Source organism: Eleginops maclovinus, chromosome 23 (genome assembly GCF_036324505.1).
Source record: "Eleginops maclovinus isolate JMC-PN-2008 ecotype Puerto Natales chromosome 23, JC_Emac_rtc_rv5, whole genome shotgun sequence".
Lineage (NCBI taxonomy): Eukaryota > Metazoa > Chordata > Actinopteri > Perciformes > Eleginopidae > Eleginops > Eleginops maclovinus.
In genome coordinates, this window is record NC_086371.1 from 7,908,502 (window position 1) to 7,924,546 (window position 16,045).

The 16,045-nt window shown below is 39.7% G+C and overlaps 1 protein-coding gene across 1 annotated transcript; it reads left to right on the top strand.

The window, feature by feature from the left end:
• The first annotated feature begins 1,464 nt into the window (after positions 1-1,464).
• On the top strand, positions 1,465-4,088 carry hs3st1 (heparan sulfate (glucosamine) 3-O-sulfotransferase 1). Its single transcript, XM_063876048.1, has 2 exons — positions 1,465-1,660; positions 2,412-4,088. Exon 2 carries the CDS (start codon positions 2,549-2,551, stop codon positions 3,464-3,466), a length of 918 nt encoding a protein of 305 aa, XP_063732118.1. The 5' UTR covers positions 1,465-1,660; positions 2,412-2,548; the 3' UTR covers positions 3,467-4,088.
• The last annotated feature ends 11,957 nt before the right edge of the window (positions 4,089-16,045 follow it).

Below are 16,045 nucleotides of genomic sequence, written 5' to 3' on the forward strand. Positions count from 1 at the left end.
AGTTTTTAATAGGGCTTTCAGAGATGAAATATCCAGTAGATGTGACACCCATAAAAGCACAGAGAAGCTATTGTTGTTACTTCATCCTGTTTAGAGCTGAGGGTAAGGGAAGTCGCTGAGGTGGCACTGAGGGTATTTATGATCTGTGAATATGTACTATTGTCATGTTAATGTGGTCGGACGCTTCTGATGATCCTCAAAGCGGGGTTATATTGTACCAGCCGGCGCCACGACTCCGCTGAATTCACATTTCTCCAGGAGAAACGAGGGCAGAATGTGAGGATTACCAAACTGCATCAAAAAAATCAATGTCGGGGGGGAACTCTTAGTTGTATCAGCATTTATACTTTGTGCGCTGAATAAGTAAAGCACATGCGTTTGCATTCTCTCTACAGGATGTATTTAAGAAGTGAGGTTGACCTCATGCTTTGGCACCAAAATGTCCTCCTTGTTCACGTAGAGTGCATTTCTTTAATGTGTCTAACGGCCTTCATTTAAATGAACAACACAGCAGATTTTTTTTCGCAAACATGGGTAAAATCAGATACATCCATATTCAATTGCAAAGCCCTTAAGCCTTGATGCTGTAGGCTTAACATCAGCATGGGAAGCAAGCAATACTTTACACCCAATTACAGACAAGAAATATAAACAGTATTCATCCAAACTTGTCATGTGGACAAGCTGTACCTAAACAGCTCACTGCTGTGACACACTGACTGTTGGCATTAGTGATGTGCCACTTACTCATTGATTCTGTGAAATAACTCCAACTTTCACACACTGAATGTGATTCAAAACGTGACTCAGAGGAAGTTGCAAAACCACTATGGTGCTCTGTATTTACATGAGTAAATCTGAAGTTTGGATTGGAGTGATATTTGAAACCTGCTGTTGAAAAGAAGAATTTGAAATTTTTTGAAAATGTAGCTCAACAGGTTGTGCAACTTGGACCGGGCGACTACCCACAGATGGACTTGCACTGTGGACAAAGGCACAGAAGAATGCCAGGGATGAATAACTGCTCTGTCTCCTTCATTGATTTCCCATGAAAGCGAAGGAGGACTCCTGGAGGCGCCACTGAAAAGCCTTTTCAAACCAAAACCCTGAGAAGGCGCAGTCTCTCTATGGGTTACACATTTCTGTAAGTCAGACTGATGTATTTGAATATCTTGGTAAACACTTTTCATACTTTTCATAACTAACTCCATGCAAGATTGGAGCAATGTTCTGCTGACACAAAAGATATCACATTGTTGCTTTTTTCGTATGGAATTTCTACTTAAGTGTCACACCTTGATCACCTGCTTCACCCCCCTCTCCTCATATCACCCATAATACCAGCAGTGTTATCTCCTCCAAATACCATTACAGCATTGTGAGTCACGGGGGAGCGGGAGGGGGGAGTGGTCCCGTAATGTGGGCGTAGGCTTCAACAGCTGACAGTCAAAAGCCGTGAGATCCGTCCGGCTCGGAAACACAGCACAGAGGAGGCGCTCAGGTGAAGTTGTGTCCCCGCGGCAGAGGCGACTTTTGTGCGCTCGGGAGAGTCCGGAGAAAAAGTGCACAGCTGGATCATATGTGGAAGTAACGCTGCTGTGAGCTGAGAGTTCAAAGCTGCACGACATGAAACCGAGTCGAGAGGAATATAGTTAAAAAGGTAAAGAGATCGGCTGCACTTTGTGTTGTTTCCGTCAATGTAAAAAGCGAGGTAGCGAAGTGTGGAAAAACTAAGACTGTCATATAAACAATTGTACTCTGCATAACATGACAGCAGGCGGCAACATAGCATGTCTTCTGTGTGCAGACATTATTACCAGTTTTGGTCTTTATTAGCTTTTGTCCTGCCTTTTCATTTGCAATATCCACCACACCTGATTATTCATATAGCCTTGTAAACATCTCCGAGCTTAAATTCAGTCGTGTACACGTAGGCTAAATGTTAAGTTAAATATTAACTGTAATCCTTCACATAAAAAAATATTATGCAGTTTTTAGGGTTTCATGAACTCAATGTATTTACATTTGATTTCATTCAAAAACAGAGTATTTTTAAGGTAAACAGTTTTTTTTATGCCATATTTTCGGATATTGTGTTTTATTATAGTTGAATGCATGACTCATATATGTTGGTCCTAAGGTTTAAAACTAAAGACTTATACCGTAGTGAGTACATTGTTTTCTCTTTAAAACGTTGATTATTTATCGTTTGTAGACATTAAAATGTAATCACACCCCAATAGCAATAAAATATATCATCAAATCATTCTTTGAAATAAAACTGACAGGCATGGTGTTTATATAAGGGATTGATTGCGTTCCTGCAGGTATGTTATTTCCAGAGGTGTTTTGTGTCCCTGCCAGATGCATGCCAGGTATCCTCTAATCACAGCTGTTTGTCTCTCTTGCAGTTACTTCTGCTGGCAGAGAAGAGGCCGTTTTCCTGCTTTCAATTGGACCATTGTGCTCAGGCAGCTGCTCTTTCAATGAGGGATACAGTTTTGGTGCTTTCGTCAGGCTGAAATCCTCCAGGGTCAGGACCTCCCTCATGGCTGCCATGCTTTTCGGGCTGCTGCTTTTTGCGATGCAGTCTCCCCCCATCCCCTCCAGGCCATTGGATGATGTGGGGCCCCCACCTCCTTCCACCTCATCGCCCACCGACATCGGGGCCAACAGCCACCCAAATGGGACCCTCCAACAACTTCCTCAGATTATAATCATTGGTGTGAGGAAAGGGGGGACGCGGGCACTGATAGAGATGCTCAGTCTTCACAGTACGGTGGCGGCGGCGCAGAACGAGGTTCACTTCTTCGACTGGGAGAGTCACTTTCAGAAGGGCTTGCCTTGGTATCTCAGCCAGATGCCCTACGCCTTCCCCGACCAGCTGACGGTAGAGAAGACGCCGGCTTACTTCACCTCCAGCAAAGTCCCCAAACGCATATATCAAATGAACCCTAACATCAAGCTCCTGCTCATCCTCAGAGACCCCACGGAGCGGGTGCTCTCGGACTACACCCAGGTGTTTTATAACCGTCTCCAAAAGCACAAGCGCTACCAGCCCATCGAGTCGGTTCTGGTGAAGGATGGCGAGATCAACTTGGGATACAAGGCTCTCAATCGCAGCCTGTACTATGTTCACATGCAGAACTGGCTGCAATACTTCCCCTTGAAGAGCATCCACGTGGTGGATGGGGATGAGTTGATAAGGGACCCATTCCCAGAAATGAAAAAGGTGGAAAGATTCCTAAAACTTGAACCCCAGCTGAACGGCTCAAACTTTTACTTCAATAAAACTAAGGGATTCTACTGTTTGAGAGACCACGGGCAAGAACGATGTTTACATGATTCAAAAGGCCGGGCTCACCCTCATGTGGCGCCCGCCATCCTGCAAAAACTCTACAAGTTCTTTCACGAACCCAACAAGAAGTTTTTTGAGCTGGTGGGCCGGACATTCAACTGGAAATGAACGTCTGTGTTGGTGTAGGGATGCTTTGGGTTTTCATTACTAAACAAGTACATGAAGAGACAAAGCTAATGTAAATGAACTAAATCTATTTTTCTACTACTACGTTTGTTACAATATGATCGAGAGCCAAATATCAGCGCAGACTGCAGTTCATGACATGCTCTGTTAGTGCATGTCTGATTTATTTCTATTTTCAAACATTAAAATGAACCGTCTTTATGTACTGTTAGAAACACAGTACTGTTTAGCTCATCTGATCAAAGATGCATAATGACATTGATAATGATATTCAGATTTTAGACTGTGCCAGTAAATGTGTTACATAAAATTAGCACCAGGCACTTTAATATTATCATACCTTCATGTTTCGCCTCATATACTATGACATTATTAACGTCTCACTGCATTTAGAGCTCTTAAGGACCTTTTACCTGCTGCTATGATTTTCTCAGTCACTTTCAGGCATGAGCCGTATTTCCTTTTGTTTCTTTATGTAAACGTCTGATATATAAAAGCTCTGCGCACATCATATATTTGCCGACCATTACAGTGTACTGTAAATAGTTTTTTATAAAAAAGAATTAAGGAATTAATACCATAATAAAGATGTATTTTATTTTTAGCATGTCTGATGTTTTTTTTCTTCTTCTTGGTTTATCTATTTTCATTCGTCCATTATGTATCCGCCTGCTGATGCGGTGTGTCTTCAGATCTTAACAAGCGAAGAGGATGACTCAAGTCATGATTTTCACTCTATCAGGGCTCGAGCAAGAGTCTGTTTATACACTGCAGCCATCTCTGTGGATTACAGGATCACACTGTTTTATGAATGCAGGATATTTTGAACATATGTGCTGTCATTCAGATGCACATGAATCAAGGATGCAACTGTCTTGAATTTCCTGTGTTAAAAAAAGTGTTGCTTATCGAGAAGGGCAAAATATGTACATTTTTCTTCACAAAGTGCATATCAATGTGTGTGCGCTACTCTAAATTATTGTGTTCTCCTCAACCACACTTGCTCAGCTTTCACTTCACCTTTCGCTCTTTCCACAGAGCTTAACTTCCTCGCAAGGTTTCAGAGCTGCATTTATTCTTATTACACTTGAAGATCATCTCTTCACACAGAAAGGAATCAAACTTGACGTAAACAACCTATGGTTTATTAGTCTTCATGAAAAAGCTCCTGACTTGACCATCTATTTTAATCAATAAACCCAATTAAGCAAATACACACAAAGAAAAAACCGTATTAAAAACTGAAAACAAGTCCACACAAAATTCAAATCACATTTGGCTAAGCTCTCCTTTTTCCCATCAATAAACCCAATTAATGCAAATTCAACTCTTATACTTGTGTGTACTTGGTATGTGTGTTAATTAACCTTTCTTTCTTTTTGCTTATTTCGAGAAAACTGTCCTACAGCAGGGAGAATTCTCAACTTAGTTGACATAACTTGACATTGTTCAACCTCTTCTTGCTTGTCACAGTTGTATTTATGAAAGAAATTGTTGTGTGTTTGGTAAAATGGTTTAATTCTTATCCCTGTAATCAGAAAGATAAAAACTGTGCCTTGATTGTCAGGAGTTTTACTCACTTATTTAAGTTACTTTTAGTATAGACAGTTGAGAGTGGGTATAGTAAACTTAAACTCTTACATAATCCAAACCCTGAGAAAAGAAAAGTTGTTTATGCCCAGGGTGGTGATCTTCTTCTTAAGTTTGTTAGAGAGGCAAGGGATTATTTATTAGAATCTTATTTCTGCTTTAAAAACATCAGCAGCAACATCTTAGAGACATTAAGCTGCAAAACAATCTGTTCTGTCTGCTGCCGTCTGGCAGACGGTACCGCAGCATCCGGACCAAGACCACCAGACTCAGAGACAGTTTTATACCACAGGCTATAAGACTGCTGAACTCCTGAGCTCTGTGAATGTCTACTCACATCTGTTTATAGTACACACATACATATATTATATACACATCTGCCATACATATCAGTTTATAGTACACATATCTATACATTATACATATCTGCCATATACATCTGCTATACATAATATATGCATCTGTCCATACCTCCTCATTCAACAGCGTAAAGTATTTAAATACTTTCAATGTATTCCACATATGTATATATTTCACATCCTCAAATCTTTATTGTTGTTATTGTAAATATTCTTCTCTCTTATTGCACTATTTTATTTATCTTATTTGCACCATGTATGTGGAGTTGTTGGAGGAGCATGGGACATAAGATTTTCATTGCCAACATATACGTTGTATATGCTGTGCATATGACCAATAAAACCTTGAAACCTTGAAACCTTGAAAAAACCTACAGAAGCTGTTTCCTATTTGAATGTGGCCTAGATTTACTCTGGGGCTTACTGGCAATACGGTATGTTAACCTCATTGCCCCTTTAAATGCAAACCAAGGCAATATTTTTCGGGTGTCTTTTATTCCGTTTGCCGTCAAAGAGCAAGCATACCCTGATGCCCGCGGTTAAAATGTGTTTTTTTTTATAGCAATAGTGTTGAGTAAGACTATCAACGGCTATCAGCAGAACTGGTTTGACTGCAGAAGCAGGGGAAAGATGGAGACAGAGCAAAGACAGGAAGTATGTGAAGGCTGATCCCTGCTGTAAGATTATCAGACAGCTGCTCTTGGCATGAGCAGCGATAACACACAACTTGCATGTTCTACTTTAGTGTTGCTTTCAAGGTGTCATGTCTCCAGATGGCTCTTCAGAGCAATCCCATCTGGAGGGACCCACAGGAATGCAGTTTTAGTTACTACTAATCAAGACTACAGCAGGCAGTGTTGTCACGTTTCTCTGGGTCAGAAAAGGACTGAAGGACTCTAATTTTCGGATAAACCGGTTTCTACAGACAGGAGAAAAAAAGATGCGGGAGACAAAAAAAAACAGGCTACTTCAAAATAATGTTAAGCTTTAGTGCAAGAGCTGAAAAGTAAGTCCTTGTGAACAATGTTGAGATTTTACTTCTAGTGACTTCACTAAAAACATGTGTAGTTAGGACCCCTTGTCATGTTTTTATTCGATCAATGTTATTATTCTGTCATTTAACTACAAGTTAGAGGCCCTAAAATGTCACCAGACCCAAGTCTAAAGATACTTGTCAGAACATTTTCAATGCTCAGATTGAGTAACATAAATATTGAAAGGGTCTTCGTAAACCAAAATGCTGCGCATGCTTTTTTAATACTTACAGTCAGGACTTTGCAACTCTGAGAAGTTATCACACAACTATTTTATCTTTCAGTAAGTAACACTACAGCTTTCATGTTCACTACATTGACAGACTGCAGGTTCATTGAAATGTCACGGGGGCTACTTTTAATTTAAATACTTTGATACTACTTTAGGTGCAATACAATTTCCTGGAGCTGGTAGCGGTTGACCTTTAAACCAACTATTTTCAGTTTCAGGGGATTACACACTTTAGTTATGAATATTACTTTACATTTCTGTTCAAATATTTCCCTAAGTACCAAAGCCCTTAAAATAGGATTTCAGCTGAAAGGTGAAAAAAGCTCTGAGAGAGTGAGTAATTCTCTGTGGGTGCTTCTTTACCAGCTCTTTCAAATCCACATATCCCCTGTTAATAACAAATATATTGATTATAATAGATTTAATAACAAGGGGGGATGAAGAGGTTCTTGGAAATAATATAAAGATTTACTTCAATCCTGTTCAGGTGCTTCTAGATGAAGCTTTCCTAATCCTTACCACTGAAATTACTTTCAGCAGGGACATTTTCTCCCTCTGCTCTTTTTGTTTCTTTCTCTAGTTTCCCGGCTCTCTCTCCGCTTTACCAACACACTACTCAACATCAGAGCATCTATTAAGAGTTCATGAACGCCCCATTAGTCTAGTCAGCTGTGCAGCCCTGTAAAGTTTTACAGTCACAGATTTCCCTCAACATCAGCTAATTAATCTCAGCCACATAATTAATTTGCCTCCGCGCACCAGATGCGGTAAGAGCGGTAAACCCGGGCCACAACCGGGATAAATGGATTTTCCCTCCTCCAGCTGATAACACCTCGCCGTGGAACTTTCTGGACTATCTCGGAGTCAGCCGGCCACCCCTGACTCTTTCCTGCTGCCAGCCCACACTAGTTGTTTCTGAAGGGCCCTGTTTCCCTTCAGACCACAATCAGCCAATCTGAGGTTTTTCAAACGATGATGTGATCCGATGGAGCAAGGCCCCTTCTGCAGCCACCAGGGCTGCAGCCCGCTTTAATTGGAATAGATTGTTTTGTCCACTCAATGTGTGAAACCCGGCAGAAATAACACATGCAGCCACTCTGTTTCTCTTTCTTTTGCCTACAAACTCAGGAATAGCATTACATGCACGATCACACCGGCCCGCACACACAATGTTTTAATTGTTAGCCTCTCATTTGAGTCACAGAGCCAAGTGGTTGAAATTCCTAAAGATACACCCGGTGATATTTCAAAAACCCCTACAGTTACTGCTGTCTGGAGGGTATTTAAAAATACCTTTAGGACTCTTCTAACCATGTTGATGAAAAAATATGAATTCCCCTCCACGATAAAGACAATTTTTAACTTCCATCTCAAGTTGTACATTTATTTGGAAATAGAGCTAGTAGTTGCTTGCTCAAATCCTTCATTATCCATAACTATTCATAGAAGTTATTCATATTTCTAACTATGTCTGGTTAGCAGGTTTATCACAGAACTGCTCATCATGAACTGAATCGCATTCAAGATGTCCTCCACAGCTTTGAAAGACGAAATACTAAAATAAGCTTTCATACATGCACTCAAACCTTATATAGTGCTGCTGTATTATGAAGCAGCTAACCTTGAAACAAGGACGCACCAGGTAAATAAAGGATTCTCTGAAACTTGTTGGTACGTCTTATCTGCAACCTTGACAAGCATCTTTGATTAAACCAGACAAAAGCGAATCGAAGAATCTATCATTTAAGTGCTGGTTTCTGTCCATTTAAAGTCAGCATTAAAAGGCAAACCGGCCTTTATTTGAATTACAGGTTGTTGTGAGCATCTTTTGTCCTGGCTGCTTATCACCATTATGTATATTCATGAGAACATCTTTAGACTTTTGACTCCAACAAGGTCAGTCTAATTGTGGACATCAACACCATGTCAACACAAACCTGGAAACATTTTCCAACGATAGATGTGCCTTCATCTAAAAGTTTTTTCTGCCCTATTTGTCAGCCGTAATAAGCTAGGTTAGCTAAAAAAGCTAACGTTAGCTCCATGAGTTGGTTGGAAACACTCTGTCGAGCAGGATGTTTTTTATACCAACATCTTGGACTTGGAATAAAATAAAATATAAATGCAACCACAAAATGTCCATCCCTTTTACTTACTTTAATTGACGACATTTCAGAAAACAGATGAAGTCCATGGAAAAGTAAACATTTGTGCTTTTCTTTTAAGGAACTACAAAAGTAAAAAATAGCTGGTTGCTGAGCAGACTAAAATGCTAATATTGACAGTTCACTCAGCCTTGTCTCCAGTATGGTGGTTATGACTTTCCATTCTAGTACGGCACATATAGAGTCTACATTATTAAAGAATATACATAGTCCTTACCCTGTTTTACCTTTAGCTTTCTTGTTTTTTACCTGTAGGTTCATTTTTAACAATACTAGAAAAAAAAGGATGAGGAACTGTTCAGTTTCTTTGAGTAATAGTGTCTGTTGTTATTGAGCATATTGACCTTGACATTGTCAGCTTAAATTCTGATTTAAAGCATTCATGGTTAACGTACGCACTGTAGTGAAATGAAACCCAGTGTACGCTCATCTTGTTGTTGTTATTAACATTGTTTTTTATTATTATTTAATTATCTGTAACCTCAGCAAGTAAAGCACTGACTAAGTGCTCCTTGTCATTGCCAGAAACCCTGGCTGACGTACTTGAACTGTTTCCCAATTTCCCCACAGATGTTTTAATGACTTCCTGGACAGTCCTTGCTTAGCCAACTGTTCTTAGGGAATTCCTGAGCATTTCCATTAAAAAAGAGAAAACTCTTAACTCTTAGAAAATCTTGGTCCGTCTTCTGTCATGAAATGTGAATGATTTCTAGACCCAATCCCATTTCCCCTGCACAGACAGAGAGCGGTTTTGGCAGAAGGCTATAGATGACAACATTACACTGAATAAATTGAATCACTTAAATTAAATACCGCAGCATATGACTTAAGTTATGATCCTCTCTCGGGCGATCACACAAATAATCAATTTCCCTCCATGCTTGTTATATTTATCAGCGTTTTCATTTTGCAGCTTGATGTTGCAACAAATAATGTTTAAATTATTAGATCAGAAAAATGTGGTTTTACCTCTGAGTGAACTGCGTTTTCAATCCTGTTGATCCTTTCAGAGCTAATGGAACGTAATACATGTCATTAATAAAAGGGATAAAGGAGGAAGGGGCCTGTACTATATGATGTATGTGCCAATATTTCCCATCATTCTTGCATCTCGACCCGGGTCGACATGAGCGGCTGCTGTGAGAGCCAGTCATCGCTGTGCACTTTTATCAATCATTTCCTGGCATGGTATCCCCTAGCAGAGGAATAAGCCGCCATGGCCAATGATAACTCCCACTGCTAACAGACACCTCTGCATGGGTGAAGCATGACTGGGCCCACAGATAGCCCTCACCCCCTCTGAGTGTGTGTGTGTGTGTGTGTGTGTGTGTGTGTGTGTGTGTGTGTGTGTGTGTGTGTGTGTGTGTGTGTGTGTGTGTGTGTGTGTGTGTGTGAGTGACATGCACACCGGGTTCATGACTTGCTTTGTGTTTTCTATGCGCTCCAGTGAATTTGCATTTTTGCACACAGGAAAATCTGCAAGTGCCCATGCAAGCACACGTATGTGGGATTATGCATGTGTTTCTTGTGATAGAGAGCAGGATTTTCATACATCGGACGCCAGACTGAGACTCTCCCCAAAGAGCGAAACCCTAGAATAGCTCTGCATTTTTTCTGGTACTGGAAATGTGTTTTTTCAAACAGTCCCTTTTGACGTCACTGCTGGGCTTAATTTGACTGTTCTAATGCTCAAGTTATATTGCAGTGTTACTCTGCTTGTAAGAGAACAACATCATCAACACAATTCTGTTCAATTCTCCTACAAATGTTCTCTTTGTACTCCTGCATATGGTTCAAATCAAGGCTGAACGTCATGTGAGATCACCCATATATCAGATTACAACATACAGGAATTTGTTCATGTGTACGTGCGCTTGTTGTCCGGATTAAATCGAGCAGTGCTGCTGCGTATTGAAACCATGTGTTGGCCCGTCCCCTGGTAGAGGAATGATGCTGCTGAACACGTTGCGGTTCCAGTTCAACAGAACAACTAAACACACGTTGATGATATTCTAATTACACTGTGGGTGTTTCATAAGGGATGTTAACAGAAAAGGGATCAGAGGGATGGCCAGGGCGGTCTTCAATGGTGCGCCTCCACTACCACAATAATAATAATAATAATAATAATAATAATAATAATGATAATGATAATAATAATAATAATAATAATAATAATAATAATAATAATAATAATAATAATAATAATAATAATTATATAATAATATACAGTCAGGATGTTTGTATTTGAGCCTCTTAATATTTATTTTTGGAAAGTCAATTAAATGACCACAGAGATAAAAATCAACCACAAAATGATTAGTACAACTATAAATTACCACCAAGAGCCAGAGAAAACAACATATATTAATGCTAAATGACGCCAACAAACTATAAACGCAAAGAATTACCAACAAGTGGTACAAAATAACTTAAAGACTCACAACATTTCTTAAAAAGACAAACAAACCACTACAAATGGACTACAAAGTAACAAAAACGTCTATAATGAGACAGAAAACGACCATAGAATGATTAAAAGGACACAGCACTACGATGAAAAGACACAAAACAGCTACAGAGAAAAGAAATATTAAATACTAGTCTGGGGGTCTTTCTCTTATTGGGTTTGGGGGCCGAGTTTTTATCTGTCATTTGCCGTTTGAAGGTGAAGTGTTACAAATAAGAGCTATTTATTATATCAATAAAAAGCGCCTAACCCTTCATATTAGAATATGAGTTTGGCATTCATTCATTATACAGAATACAAATTTGCACAGGTAAGGATGTTGAGGTAAATATTGCCAAGCCTATAACACTTATTGTGGGAGTCTCGTTTCTCAAATTCGTCCACAGTTAGTTGAATGCCCAACAAAAATTGCTTTAAAAGTTAAGAGTTGATTTGATTCGACATTCAGCTCATATTCTTCCATTTGAATTTCCTCATAACAGTCCAGCAACATTTATCATGGAAACTATACTCTTCAAAGACAAACCACACTGTTTTCTTTGCTGTTGTTTTTGTCTTCAAGTATTTCACAAACGTATCTCATATCCCCAAATGTCAACCAAAGAAAATAAAAAACAGGTGGTAAGTGTGCTTTTTTCATAACAACAAAATTACATTCAATCAGCGGGCCGAGGGACAGACATTTCCTTCTGCTGTGTGCCAGGTTCTGCAAATAAAGAGAAGAAAATCAATCGGCGGTTTCATGATTGACCAAATCCCTTCACCCCCGAGTCTGAAACCCAATGACCTGCGCGGCTGATATATTGCTTCTCACCTGGAGAATGATAATTAAATCTTATCACTAATTGAAACATGGCCATTTAAACTCTCTCCTCATTCAGCATGTTTTGTCTTCTTTTGTTTAACGAACAGCTCACAAGTAACGCCAATGAATTCTTTTATGTAATGATTTGTTTTTCTGTTTTTTTTCTGCCTTTAAGGTCTTGTACTAAAGACACATATTTAACCGCACTTTAAATGAGTGTGTAACTTCATTTTCACACAGTTTAAAAACTATTCTTTTTCATGTGTATTCCTTTTTGGAATATTTAAAATTTGGAAAAATATTCAAGTCAATTTTCAAAGTCTGTCTTTTGCAAACATATGATCTGGTTCTAGAGAAACAGAGTTGGTCTGTTGCTCCAACGTTTTCTCCAGATCTACTATCTACTATCGGACAGGTTGCGTATAACTCTTTCACGTAGATTCATGATCCCCAGAGGATGAATCCTAATGAATTTTGCGCTCCCTTGGTTTTCTATCATCAGGTCAAAATTTCTACTTGTCCAGCGCTTTTGTTCATGACCGAATACTAACAACCAATAGCATGGAAGCCTGAGCCGTGGTTATCATGTTAATACGCTAAACTTCTATCAATGGTAGTGGATTAAACTGCACAGAAATGTAATCTATTACCTTATATAGTATAAATAAAGTATGTCTTAACATCATGACTTTTCTGCTTTTAACCCTCTCACATTTCTTGTATATATATATATATATATATATATATATTACTCCCTCACACTTACTGTATATATTTTGATGTTTTTTGCATGTTAACCCATCCTGTTATTGGCTGCAAAGACCTTTAAAGACCAAACTCTTTTTCCTACAGCTGCAGTAAAAGAAAAATGTTTTCTTCACATACAGCATTCCATAGTCCATAGGGGCTTGGCTTGGAAACTGGAAGGTCACCAGTTCAAGTCCCTGAAAGACCAAGTGCTTCCGAGGTATCCCTGAGCAAGGCATCGTTCCCTACACTGCTCCCCAGGCGCCCTAGATAATGGCAGCCCACTGCTCCTAACACTAGGATGGGTCAAATGCAGAAACATAGGGTTTGGTCCATAGGGGCTTTGCTTGGGAACTGGAAGGTCAACAGTTCAAGACCCGGAAAGACCAAGTGCCATGTCGTATATAATGTCAGTCGACTGCTCCCAAAACTGGGATGGGTCAAATGCAGAATGTAAAATTTCCCCTCTGTGGGACCATTAAGGGTATATTCTTTTCTTCTTCTTGTCTTCATACAGAGCCGCTCTACAGGAGGCTGTAGACTCCCTTGTTTTAGGATCGGACATAGTCAAGGCTTGACAGATTCAAAGATCTATGTTAGATCAAAACCTCCTTAAATTAAATTAAAAAACAGTTTTATTTTCCCCAGATGTGTCAGTTTCTAGAATCAAAACCATACCTGTGTTCAAATTAAATACGAATCCAGTGAACATAAGATTGTGATGATAATAATGTAATGATCAAACACATGTCAGACACAACTCCTGTTGATCTCAGCTTCAGGCCTGACAGATTTAGCCCCAGCAGACATGAAACATTGACTTCATCATTGTTGTGCCTGTTGTAAGTCAGAGATCTCGACCCTGCACGCTTGTCCTTATAAAACTCAGAATCGTAAATCAACCAGAGGGGTTTAATCAAATATTTTGAACCGCTGACCTTGGTCATAAAGGCAGCACGTCAACAGCGTGAATATAAACTGTTTCTGAGAGCGAGGGAAACATATGCAGCATCTGTGCAGGATCTTCCACATCAGAGGATCTATCTATTTCTTACATTCCCTCTGAAGTCGCAGGAGGAATATACAACGGCAGCTGAAACCTTGACTCGCCGTTCTTCAATCTCGCAGATCAAACGCAACAATCCTGAGGAGCCGCATGGAACCGTTTCTCACTCATCTGTAAATGTTTTCAGGTGCTCCTTCGGTTCTCTACACGAACAAGTTTGAGCATTAAAAGTCCCCCAGAGAGGGGTGATTGGAGAAAAGAGGGGGAGAGGACATTGATCTGCTTGTGTAACATGCTGCAGATTGCCATTAGGGTCAATGAAATTCCATCAGCTTTTTCCTCCTTGGTCAATATCCACCTGAAGAGGCTCTGCACACATTGTCTTTCGCCACTTGTATTCATCCTCAGTGGAAGACAGAGTCAGATTGCAACAGTAGAGGTTGAAGAAGGAGAGATTGAAGAAGGAAAAAAACACTTGATGAGCATGACGTGCTCCGAGGAATAAAACAAAGGACAATGTCTTTTATCTGCCTTACCCCACTGGTTCAATAAGCTGTTTAAGGGTAGACATCTGTGATCTATTTGTTTATGATTGTTTCTTAAATATTACCATTATCACTTTGATAACTCAAAGTATAAACACACTATGAAGCTCTTTGTCCACGCTGAAACGACACAGAGGAAGATTTAAACCGTGACACCACATCCTAACTACTTCACCTTTGCTGCTCCCTCCAGTGGTTTAGTGAGTCCCCTTGACATAAGAGGACATGTTATTCTCATTTTCAGGTTTCATATTAGTATTATGTGCCTCTACCGTGACATGCTTACATGTTTTAAGCTCTTTATGTTTCTCATACTGCCTGTGCTGCAGCACCTCTTTTCACCCTCTGTCTGAAACCAGAGCCCAGTCTGCTCTGATTGGTTAGCTTGCCGGCTCTGTTGTGATTATTCAACCGCTAAGAGATGTGTTAGAAATCTCCTGCCCCATAAGAATATCATGCATATATACATATGTATTGACACTCATAAAGTACAAGTACATCAAAATTGTATAACATACAGTAAATACACTGAGTTACTTTTCATCCTGGTTATTTCACAATGATTTGATCGTATAATACTTGTCCGTCAAACTAAGAGCAACATATACAATATATTCAGCTTTTTTAAAATGAGATTAACAATACTATCAAGTAAGGAGATGCAGCGAAGTTTATTTCAGTGAGCATGATTTGGTTTAATTCTCCAGCCTCCATTTTGAAGGCGGTTCTCATAGTTCAACTCAGAGTCAATGAGCCATGAGTTTTGCATATTACCTAGGCAACTGCCTTTTTTTTAATCATTACGCCGCTGTTGAGAATTTCCTTAATAGTTGTTTAATTCTAACCAAGACATTTGGTATGGAAATGTGACTCCTCCCAGCTTTGACAAAATGAGGCTCTCAGCAGAAAGGATTTTGTTCTAACTCAAAAAACAAGACCTGCATTAACATATCAAGGAGTTGGGAAGAAAAGATAGTCTGAACATCTTCCCAATAGACTTCTGACAACAGATGCCTGGTTTTATTGGAGAGGTTTTTCAGCCGTGTGGATTTCTACTGTTATATGATTTATTGCTGTGATATTTCTCAACTTTTTTTCAGGAGTTTTATTTTTACAACACAAACTCTAGTATTAACAATTTACATAAATAAAGTGAAAAACCACAGAACTTGCAAAAAGCAAATTGAAGCACTTTACCATGTGGCTGCATTTTGAAAATGTTCACACCTCCATCTCTGCGGGTTGAATTAAACCTGCAACTCACAGAAACAGCCGTTCAGAAAACTTCCAGTAATGCTTTAGGAGGTCAAACTGTCGCATTTCTGTGTTTTTTTTTCCTTTTGAGGCTGACAGACGACAAGAAGTGGAGCTGCGGTGCTGCTGGTGTGTGATAGCAGTGTGTGGGGGCTCCAGGGGGTGCATTAGCCGCTGTCTGGCGTCTGAGAGGGTGAAGGGGAAGTGGGAGTGAGGCTTAATGTCTGTCTACTTCTATTTCCCTCTTAATTTCACACACTGTTGAGTCAGCCTATTGACTGACTGCTTATGGTGATGCTGGCGGTCCACCAACACTGCAGAACAGGCAGTGCATATAACTCCTCCTCACTGCTC